Source organism: Triticum urartu, chromosome 2A (assembly GCF_056163025.1).
Source record: "Triticum urartu cultivar PI428250 chromosome 2A, HENAU_Tu73, whole genome shotgun sequence".
Taxonomy (NCBI): domain Eukaryota; kingdom Viridiplantae; phylum Streptophyta; class Magnoliopsida; order Poales; family Poaceae; genus Triticum; species Triticum urartu.
In genome coordinates, this window is record NC_141874.1 from 767,397,249 (window position 1) to 767,407,560 (window position 10,312).

Here is a 10,312-nt window from a genome sequence, read left to right on the forward strand (position 1 = left end):
CTAGCACTGCCCTATCTGTCCATTACCAATTCTGCAGGCGGCAGACCAGTTGGGCAGTTCCTGCGGTGCGGCAGACGGCATGGCGGACCAGGGGAGGCCGGAGCAGAGCAGGCGAGTGTTGGAGGGACGGCCAGGGAGCTCCGGGGCGGAGGGAAGTCACCAGCTGACGGTGGGTGCGCACTGGAACTTGCGAGCAGTTCCTGCCCGCGTGCCTGCTGACAGCATGGTCTTGTATGACCCACCACTCCGCGATGACAGATTCCTTGTGGCGTAATGCCCTTGTACTCCCTTCCGTCCGGAATTACTTGTCATCAAAATGGAGTACAATGCAAGATGCTTAGGTTGCTTAGGTTGTTGCAGAGCGGCTGCAACGAGAGATGGTTGAATAGGTGTTGGCAGAATGGAATTAGCAAATGGATACACGTGTCCATCAAAGATATGCTTCTTTTACTAGCACTAGCAGAGCAGGACGGGAACTTGGTGCTCTCGGGTACCCCGCATCCTATATGCGCAAAAAAATAGTAATTCAAAAAAGTTTCAAAAAATTCCAAATCTTGTTTGGAATCAAAGATGATCAGGTATTGTACTCGTATAAAAAGTTTGGACAAGAAATAATTTATATTGACTTCAGGGCAAAAAAGACAAGTTTATGACGACAATATAGCGTGTATAGTGCTTGTATATAGCGTTTTTTGCCAAATCTTTGACCCAGGATGCAATAAAAGTCATTCTCCGACGAATCTTTTTATATGACTACAATACTTGATCATGTTTGATACCAAGTTTTTTTTTGAAATTTTTTGAACTTTTTATGAATTACCAATTTTTTTTGCATATAGGGTGCGCTGGAACCCAGGTTCTCCTTCGTATTTTCCTAGCAGAGCACCACTACTCTACTCTTACTGCACTTGTAAAAAAGATCATGGCTGAGGTTTCAGTAACAAGAGAGAACAGTTTGGTTTGCAACTTACTCCCTCCGTCCCATAATATAAGAACATTTTTGACACTACACTAGTGTCAAAAACGCTCTTATATTATGGGACAGAGGGAGTATTTCCTTTTCTGCATTTTGAGCCGCAGCAGATGAACAGTTCCGTTTATGTAATGGTTCATTACTCACTTGTATGGTTGCGGCCATGATGAGATGGCCGTCTTTTAGGACACCAACCCTAACTGCTAAGCCCATAGCCGCTGGAGGAAGCCGTCGGGCTAAGCCCGGGCGGCTAACGGCGATGGCGGAGGATCTCCCCCTCGCGGCACAGGTGTGGTGCGGGGAACCCTGGCGAGTGGGAGTGCGCCCCCAGATCTGGGCCTCCGTGGCATAGCGGCTCGCTCTCGGCGATGGCGTACAGAGGCGGCGCTGCTGCAAGAGCGCTCTGGGTTGGCAGCGGGGCGGCGTGGAGGGCTAGTAGGTGGATGGACCGGCTGTAGATGTGGTCTGGCCTCCGGTCAGATCTGATCTGGTCGGAGTTGCCTGCTCGCTACGCGGCGATGAAGATCCGTGACGGTCCCATGCACATGATCGACGCTGCTGCAGGAGGTGCCTCCGGTCCCGTGCACACGATCAGTGGTGGTTCAGTCAGATCCGACTGGCACTATTGCAAGAACGCTTCGGGTCGGCTACGTCGGCTTGTTTTGCGGCAGCAGGCCACCTAGCCTCGGATTGGCGGCAGTAGCGTGGAGGGTCGGTGGACGGGCCAGCTGCAGATGTGACCTGCCCTCCGGTCAGACCTGATCTGGCCGGAATGGCCTGTTAACTGCACGATGGCGGAGATCAGTGGCGGTCCCGTGCACACAATGCAGGATGGAGGTTCTTCAAGTAGATTCCGGTGAAAACACTGCTCTCTGTTAGTTGTCAAGGCCAGCGCTGGCGCCGCTCTTCTGTGTCGGCCCCTTTTTGAAGGCATCGTCGTGGAGAAGCTCTACAACTCTATCGCTTCCTCCGAGGGAAACTCTAAATCAGTTGATCGGATGATGGTGGCGCTCTTGTATCATTCCCCCTTGGGGGTGTCACTCTTGGAGATGTGCATTGGCTTGAGGGACCAGCGGATGTTTTCAGCAGTGGAGCGGCATTTCATATGACGCATCGACATGGAGTCTCGACAGCGTGGCGCAGCAGGGTCTCGGCGACAGATGTGTGATGATGGACGTGTGTAGGGAGGTGGCGTCATCTGGCGCTGTGGTGGAGTCAACGGCAGGCCTATCAAGGTCGATGCGTCGGTTCGTGCTCTGAACATGGATTGGTGGAAGATGATGGCGACGGCCTTTGCAGCGTGCGTATGCGGTGTCCGCTAAGAGTGCACCAGACTCTACAATTCGGCTTGGTTGGGGCCTCCGCCTTTTGATGTTGGACTTTGGTGTGAGGTCCGAGTATACGGCCCGACAATCTGCACCCATTCATCCAGTGGATAAGAGCAGCGACAATTATTGTTAAGGTGGTGGCTTCAAACTTATTGATATATTACTTTGTAAGATTTTGATGAAATAATTAATAAATGATTGCATGCATGGTCCTGAGGCATCATCCTTCTTTTGGAAAATAAAAATACTGGTGGTCGAGGATGTCGATATTCGGCTCCTTCCGCATATGATTCATTGACTACATCCAACTTAGGGTAAAATATTAAGATATGCAACAAGGAGCAGCTAACATCAAAATTCTAGGATACGATGATGACGTAGCACCACACCTGGCCATTGTCGCCAAGGAGAAGCGAACAAGGCGATCATGGTTGGTGGTTCCGCCCACAAGCTGTACGTTGTCATTAGGCTCCTCACATTCAGACCCATCCAACATTTCTCTCCTGCTGATACTGCTGCTGCTGCGCATTTGAAGGATCCGCTCGTCGACGGCAAGCCGCGCCGATCCAGGTCAGCTTCAACCTTGCTTTCTTCTAAGTACGGCTCAATTTCTTCTTTTGCGTTCCACTGCTATATTTCGATATGCAACGTATATTTCGTCAAGATGGAAATATATGCTGCATATTGAAGTGAGATATAGTCAATGTACAGTATGTTAGTAAATAATTGCAAACACATGAAACTTAATGATTTTGTTATCACCATAAGATCATTTGTGATGTTTCTCTAGTTTGTTGCCTTGTTGATGTAGGAGTATTTGTTAAGACTAATTTCATGGGAATTTTGGTGGGAACGTTCATCCGGAGAAAATACTTACTACAGTAGCTGGCTTGTTGGATATTTGGACTGCAAAAATTACTTCCATAATGCTAATTGTTTTCACTGTTTGTTCCCAGGACGAAAATATATGTTCAGACTCGAACCCCAGCAACCATGAGCTTATCTGCCTTTGGGATCATTAGTGCCATCAATGAATGTGTCAATTTGTTCCAGTCAGCAAAATCTGCCATTTCATCTCTGCGCTCCCGATGGAGTAGCTCACATGAGCAAAGTCTCCAGGATCATGTGTTGCAATTACAGAGTGACCTACAACGTCTCTGTAACACTCTTCCTGCAATGTACGACCTCATTAATGGTGCAGAGTGGAGAAGTTATGAAGAGCGTGTGGCCAAGCTCCTTCCGAGTCTCAAGGATGCTGTGTCTGAGGCTGAGGACCTTATTGATGAGTTCAGATGGTACGAGATGAAGGTGCAAGTGGAGGGCAATGCAAGCCGATCTCCTTTCATTGACTTCCTTGATGATGTCATTCATGGCAACTTCAACAAACTGAATGATATCCAATTAAGTTTGAATCACCTTTCGGGTCAGATGGAGAATATGGGGCTTCGTGGAGTTACACAACGCTTTGACAAAGTAGTCAGGCCAGAGACCACCTCTTTATTGTCTAAGGAAACAAAGATATATGGTCGTGAGAAGGAGCTGAATCAGGTATTGGGATTTCTTAATGTACCTATATGTCCAAAACGAAAGAGAGCAACAAGTCCGATGAATGCATCAGCAAGCACATCATCAAGCAACCATGTTAATGGCGAATCGATAATATTGAGTCTTCCTGTTTTGGTGATAACTGGAATTGGTGGTGTTGGAAAGACAACTTTGGCCCAACATATCTGTAGCCATCAACGAGTCAAGTCTCACTTTGAATTGATAATTTGGATTTGTGTCTCGGATAACTTTGATGTGAAGAGGTTAACTAAAGAGGTCATACAATCATGGTCCGTAAATGAGGCAAAGAATGATAATTTGGATTCTCTGCAGCGCGCTCTTTCTAACCACTTGAATAATAAGAGGTTATTGATAGTCCTTGATGACATGTGGGATGATGCCTTGAAGGTTAATGGGCAGTGGGAGATGTTTTGTGCAGCTTTTACAAGTGCCCAGGAGGGAAGTGCAATGCTGGTCACTACTAGATGTCCAAATGTCGCTGGGGGGGTGCAGACAATGGAGCCCATCATATTAGAAGGTCTAAAGGACGATGTCTTCTGGAATTTCTTCAAGTCATGTGCGTTTGGATCTATGGGTTGTAACAATGACCCTGAGTTAGAGCGCATTGGTAGAAGAATACTTCCTAAATTGAAGGGTTCTCCTTTGGGCGCCAAAACACTAGGACGCATGTTAAGCATGGACCTGCAAGAATCACATTGGAATTTTATACTTGAGAGCGAATTGTGGGAGTTGAAACAAAAGGAGACTGACATTTTGCCTGCCCTTCGGTTGAGTTATATTTATTTGCCATTTTATTTGAAGCAATGCTTCGCATTCTGTGCTGTGTACCCCAAAGATTACATCTTTCAGAAGGAATACTTAGCTGAAATTTGGGTAGCAGAAGGCTTTGTGGAACCTCATGGTGGTATTCCAATTCAAGATATTGGTTGTCAGTATTTTGATGACCTTGTAGCACGGTCCTTCTTTCAAAAGGTTGGCAATGATGGATATGTAATCCATGACTTGTTGCATGACATGGCACAGAAAGTTTCAGAGCACGACTGCACCATCTTAAGAAATAAGAGTGACCTTGATAAAGTTCCTCAGAATGTTCGTCATCTCTACATACTCCCTAATAGTGACTTTGACAATTCCAGCCTATTGAGTCTATGCAAGTATACGAAGCTGCGTACCCTAATTTGCAAGACGAATTTAAGGAAGAATAACGGGTTTGTAATGGACCAATGGTGTACTAAACTTCTGTGTATGCGTGTGATTTCTTTTGCCTTCGCAATTGAGTTACCGGATAGTATTGGCAACTGGAAGCATCTTCGGTACCTTGAAATCTCTGAAGATTGTCCTTTGAAGATGATTCCTTCAACTTTTTGTTGGCTATATAATCTACAATTTTTATATGCCAAGAGATGCAAACTAGAAAGCTTGCCCTGTGACTTTGGTAAGTTGATCAGATTGCTGAAATTTGAATCAGATGGACTAGCATATTGTGCCGGGGGACGCATGCATTTGAATTCAGAAGATGGGCAGAGACATGGATTTGGGTTACTAAAGAATCTGAACCAATTCCGTGGACATTTGGTGATATATAATATTGGCATTCTAAGTAAGCATCACGCAGCTGAAGCTGAACTGAAGAATAAGAAACATCTTGACAAGTTGAAGCTGAATATGTGGGATATGCATGATACACATGATGCTTTAGGCTTCCATAATTTTAATGTCCGCGACACTGAGATAAAAGAGGTGCTTGAAGTTTTGCAGCCTCCTATCAAACTCAAGTCTCTGTCCCTCGAGAATTATGCCGGTGTATCGCTCCCAAGCTGGTTTCAACCACAAAACATGCCAAACATAAAATCACTTCATTTTGCGGCATGTGTTAACTTACATGAGATATCTGTGGTTGGTATTTTCATGTCTTTGACTGACGTAACCCTTTATGGGTGCGAAAGTATATCAAGCCTCGAACATTTTCTGCGTCCAGATTATGTACCAGCCATCAAGACAATAAGAATTGAACACTGCAACATCTTAGCATCAGTACCAACTGAAAAGTTTGGGGGTTTTCATTTCCTTGAGGAACTGGACATGCTCCATTGTCCAAACATACGCCTCCAAAGATTGGTTTCGCCTTCCCTTAAGAAGCTCAGTTTGTGTGGTTCTGGTCTATTTTGCAATATTGACTGCTGCTCCCTCACCTACTTTTATTTAAAATGTGAATTTGTCACATCCATCCAACTACAAATGTGGATTCTTCCAGCTCTACAGATGTTGAATATTGAGTGCAAATTTCTTGCTTCTATTCGAGGTTCCGCAAACCTTTCCATTTCTGCCAGCACTGGCAGCATTAGAGCATTCTCGTCTCTTATTGTCCTATCAATTTGTAGTTGTCAGAAGTTGTCAACCCTTGATGACTTTCTAACACAAGAATATCTACCTGCTATTGTGAAAATTGAAATATTGTGTTGTAAGGAGTTACGGTCCCTACCAGGTGAAAATTTTGGTAGTTTTCCTTATTTGAAACATCTGATCGTTAGTGAGTGCCCAAATCTCAATTGGCAAAGGGGGTTGTTGTTTCCATCATCTCTCCAGAGGCTCACCTTTACAAGAAGTGGGGATATATCTCCGCATGTTCCTGACTGCCTACAGAACCTCACGTCCCTCGTCTCATTGAACATTGGTGGCCTGAGTATAAGATCCATTCCCGGTGACATTTGGCACGGTAATCTTGCAAAGGTTAATGAATTGGTTATTGAGGATTGCCCATACCTAGTTTCACTTGGTGGAGCTAAGGCAATTGCAAAAATAAAGAAGGTGGTGATACACAATTGTCCAAAATTGAGAAAAAGTGCGTAATATATAGTGAAGAGGCTGCCTAAGGTATCTTCTATATCTGAATATCTAGCTCCCACTACTAGATTTATCTACACATCACCTCAATAATCGATAACCAACTGATCGAAATTTTGTGGGATAGAAGTCATGCATTTCATCCTAAGTTGCTTTGTTGCATTAATTTTTCAATGCAAAATCATGCCACCTAATCAAGTCATGCATGATGTTAGTCACAAGTTATTTCTTTGCATTAAATTTGTTGTGCTCATGGATGGCATATATGTGGTGGACACATGCAGAAAAATATATAGTTCATGCTTGTCGCTGCGTTATGTTCAATTCAGAAGTTTTTCCTCTTTTTATACATCATTTTCACGTACTTCCTAGGTTTTATTTTTTTAAAATTTAAACGCTCATTCTTACATTTGGTTTTCCATTAGTTTTAGTTATTTTAAGCACCTTTTTATGCATTTCTTTTAACACGGTTCTGATGGCAACACACGGGGCATCATCTTGCTAACGTGTAGATGTATCATGTATGGATGCTGTCATGTTGTGTGTGTTAAGTTGAAACTCTCCTTTTGTTGGCAAATCTGCTTTACTGACCATGTTTTGTTCTTCAAGGACTATATCCGGTATCTGCATTACTTGGAAGTTGGAAGACCTCAGGACAGCAAGGCATCATGCGTTTGTCTCGCTGTCTCTGTCTATTTATCTGGAATGGCTTCTCTCTATGTTTTTAAGAAGATTCATCAATAATTTCACCTGGAATCCATATTTCTGCTGCTAACTACAGTATCAGTTTGCAGTTTGCACAATCGGAGTAAACTTGTTGTAACTTATGAAACGACAGAGGGTTCATTATGTGGGTCAACAGTACCACTGGCGTGCCAGGTCTGGGGCACAAGAAATTAACTTTCCCTACCATATCCAAGTATGTTAGGAGTCTAGCTACCAGAGTCACTTTGAATCTCTAAGACATGTTGCACCTATGTCCATTTTGGGTGTTTTATTGCATCTTAACTCTGGAATATGTTTACGTGCCATGCATGATTTTCCACCTACTTCTGCATTTTCTGTACTTACCTCTGCTTGTTCTCTCTTCATTTGCTGGTTTCTCCTTTCTCTCTGGTTCTTGGCTTGTAAAAATACCTGCGCTGCTGTCTCGACGCTTTCTCCTAATATACAAATTGGTGCACACACGTTGGCACACGTACCCGAGTGAAAAATAAATAAACGATCTTAGCTAGTCAGAACAATGAGCAAGCAGGCAGATGGTTTCAGGTTTTGAGAAGTAAAGAAATATATTACTGTAGATATATAGTTTGCCGCAGCACCTTTCAATTCATGCATGGGTCAGATTTTGACGCCCTCCCCTGGATGATTTATTTTTGAGTTCTGACTAGCAAACTGTTAGACCAAATGCCCTGTTCAGGTAAGCTACATGGCTGGCAGAAAGCTGCATTTCAGACGTATCTAATTGCATGGCCTGCTGATGTTGGTGCTGATGCTGGTGCTTGGTGTGACAGTGCATGAGAGTCTGAACTAGAGCTTGCTGAATATTTTTCAAGACAGTGCTTGGGGTTGATAAGTGAGGAAAGAGCAGCAAGATTGTTTCAAACTGCTGCTGCAAAAATTTCAGGGTGGATGGATGCATGGCTGCTAAGTAGAAAGAAAGCTGCTGCACTTGGCCGTTGTCTAATTCAAACATTTGCCCTGTGATTGACTCCAAGGACTGCCACCAAGTATGCTACCCCGCTCACCGTGCAGCCGTGCACCAGCTTGTGATTGTCCTCTTGTATCCAATGTGTGTCTTTTCATATATACTAATAATTTTGCCATCAATTTGGTGCACTAGCAGTAAGTAACAGGTTTGTTTTGTCGTGGGCTGCATGCATGTGTGTAGAGTTTGTCATGTACGGCAACTACTACATACTCCCTCCGTCCAATATTTACTGTCACCGAAACCGATGTATCTAGACGTATTTTAGTGCTACACATACACCCGTTTGAACGACAGTTAATATGGGAAGAAGGTAATATTTTTTTGTTTGGCAACTATACTACATAAACTTGGTGCAGTTTCTCTCCCTGTCAGGAATTCTTGTATTCAACCTGGACAAAAATAATTCATCCCCAACAGGTATCTCTATAACATTTCAAGAAAAAAAACAAGTATCTCGATATGATTTGACTCATAAATTAACTGATCTGACTCAGAAAAACAACGCATGGTCGACATGGGCTCTGTACAAGATGCAAACAACCAACACCACAAAGAAAGATTTTCTTAATGCAAAACAACTACTACTTGATTGATTGCTGCCAGGTAAATAAAACTCAGAAACAACATTCACCCAGCCACAATATAAAAAGGGAGAAGCTGAACCAGCCAAAACTCTCAACTTGTTCAGTTCCAAAAACAAAACTCTGATAAATCAGTAAGAAGCATGCTTGAATGGATGTGTAAGCAGCATGTTTCCGTAACCGGTCTCAAAGGATCCAGCTGCAGTCTGGCTATGATAAATCAGTAGGTCTTCCTCTGAGGATCCTGGAATGGTAGGAACCCCTGAACCAGAACATAACTTGTCTTGGTGCATTATGGAGTTGAGATCCTCTACAAACGTTTCCAGCGATGATGGCTTACGACGACGAGTGACACAGGTCTTTTTTCTTGATGGTACCAGTGACTCCTGAGCATGTGATTGCGAGGCTGAACCTGAATTTAATGATACAAGAAAACCCACCATCAACATTTGATGTATATGATGTGGTAAACTGATAACAGTAATATCAGTTCAGTGAAGGAATGGGTATATATATCAAGTGATAATAACACTGTAACAAAGGAATGGGTTACTTACTACAAATCTACCTAAACATGTTTATACAGAAGAAATAGAATGTTTACAGAAAAGAACCTGAATATGACACCGCTGATCCAAAACCAGATGGATTGCTAAAAGTGTCGGCAGCATCCCCTGTCTTCCCCAAGTTGTGATCAGAACATGGTTGTTTCTTGGGTTGTTTCCTCTCGGCTTCAGCATCTTGGGGACGACGCGTTGGTGTGTAGTTGTCCAATGTACCCTTTTTCCTCCATCTTGTCCCACACGCATTGCAGAGCACTGGCTTCTCCGGTGGCCCGTTTCGCCAGATAGGGCTGCCTGTATCAGCAGCAGTCGGCATGAGCAACAAGAAGCAAGATTGAATCTGTTAACTGATGATGAGTTTCAGTGACGCGGATTTGATTTGGAACCCAGATGCAGGGCGAGGGCGAGGGGTTTCATCATGCAGATGCAGAGACAAACAAAAGGGGAAACAAATTCGAAACTCGAACAAGAGATTTGTTTGTTCAAGAAGAAGAAGAAGAAGAAGATGCAGATGCAGATGCTTACTTATGACTCGGCAATGGCAGCAGGGACCCTCCTTTTTCACCATGCCTCTTGTCCCCTCTCTTGTCTTTCTACTCGGCCGGTGTTGGTCTGCCTGTCTTTCTACTCGCTCTGCTCTTCTGTTTCTCTCCGGTCGGTGTTTAGAGAGAGAGAGAGAGAAGAGAGAGAGAGAGAGAAGAGAGAGAGAGAGAGAAGAGGGGGGAGAGAGAGAGAGGAGGAAGGAG

At 44.0% G+C, this 10,312-nt stretch overlaps 2 protein-coding genes across 2 annotated transcripts; one reads left to right on the plus strand and one right to left on the minus strand.

Moving 5' to 3' along the window:
• Positions 1-3,294: 3,294 nt before the first annotated feature.
• LOC125538595 (putative disease resistance protein RGA1) lies at positions 3,295-8,232 on the plus strand. The gene is made up of 5 exons (XM_087542611.1): positions 3,295-4,837; positions 5,139-5,204; positions 5,255-5,302; positions 5,336-6,709; positions 8,132-8,232. Exons 1-5 carry the CDS (start codon positions 3,295-3,297, stop codon positions 8,230-8,232), a joined length of 3,132 nt encoding a protein of 1,043 aa, XP_087398737.1.
• Positions 8,233-8,919: 687 nt separating this feature from the next.
• LOC147988114 (GATA transcription factor 27-like) lies at positions 8,920-10,312 on the minus strand. The gene is made up of 3 exons (XM_087540521.1): positions 10,092-10,312; positions 9,618-9,860; positions 8,920-9,415 (listed from the first exon to the last, which is right to left on the minus strand). Exons 1-3 carry the CDS (start codon positions 10,132-10,134, stop codon positions 9,135-9,137), a joined length of 567 nt encoding a protein of 188 aa, XP_087396647.1. The 5' UTR covers positions 10,135-10,312; the 3' UTR covers positions 8,920-9,134.

Bases quoted from the DNA above. Each gene is read 5' to 3' on its own strand.
- LOC125538595 (XM_087542611.1), top strand. From the start codon at position 3,295: ATGAGCTTATCTGCCTTTGGGATCATTAGTGCCATCAATGAATGTGTC. The intron at 4,838-5,138 runs AGGTTGGCAATG...TTTTGCCTTCGC, and splicing joins AGCACGGTCCTTCTTTCAAA to AATTGAGTTACCGGATAGTA. The intron at 6,710-8,131 runs GTGCGTAATATA...TGCCCTGTTCAG, and splicing joins TTGTCCAAAATTGAGAAAAA to GTAAGCTACATGGCTGGCAG.
- LOC147988114 (XM_087540521.1), bottom strand. From the start codon at position 10,134: ATGGTGAAAAAGGAGGGTCCCTGCTGCCATTGCCGAGTCATAA. The intron at 9,861-10,091 runs GTAAGCATCTGC...CTGCTGATACAG, and splicing joins CTGCCATTGCCGAGTCATAA to GCAGCCCTATCTGGCGAAAC. The intron at 9,416-9,617 runs GTTCTTTTCTGT...CATTAAATTCAG, and splicing joins ATCAGCGGTGTCATATTCAG to GTTCAGCCTCGCAATCACAT.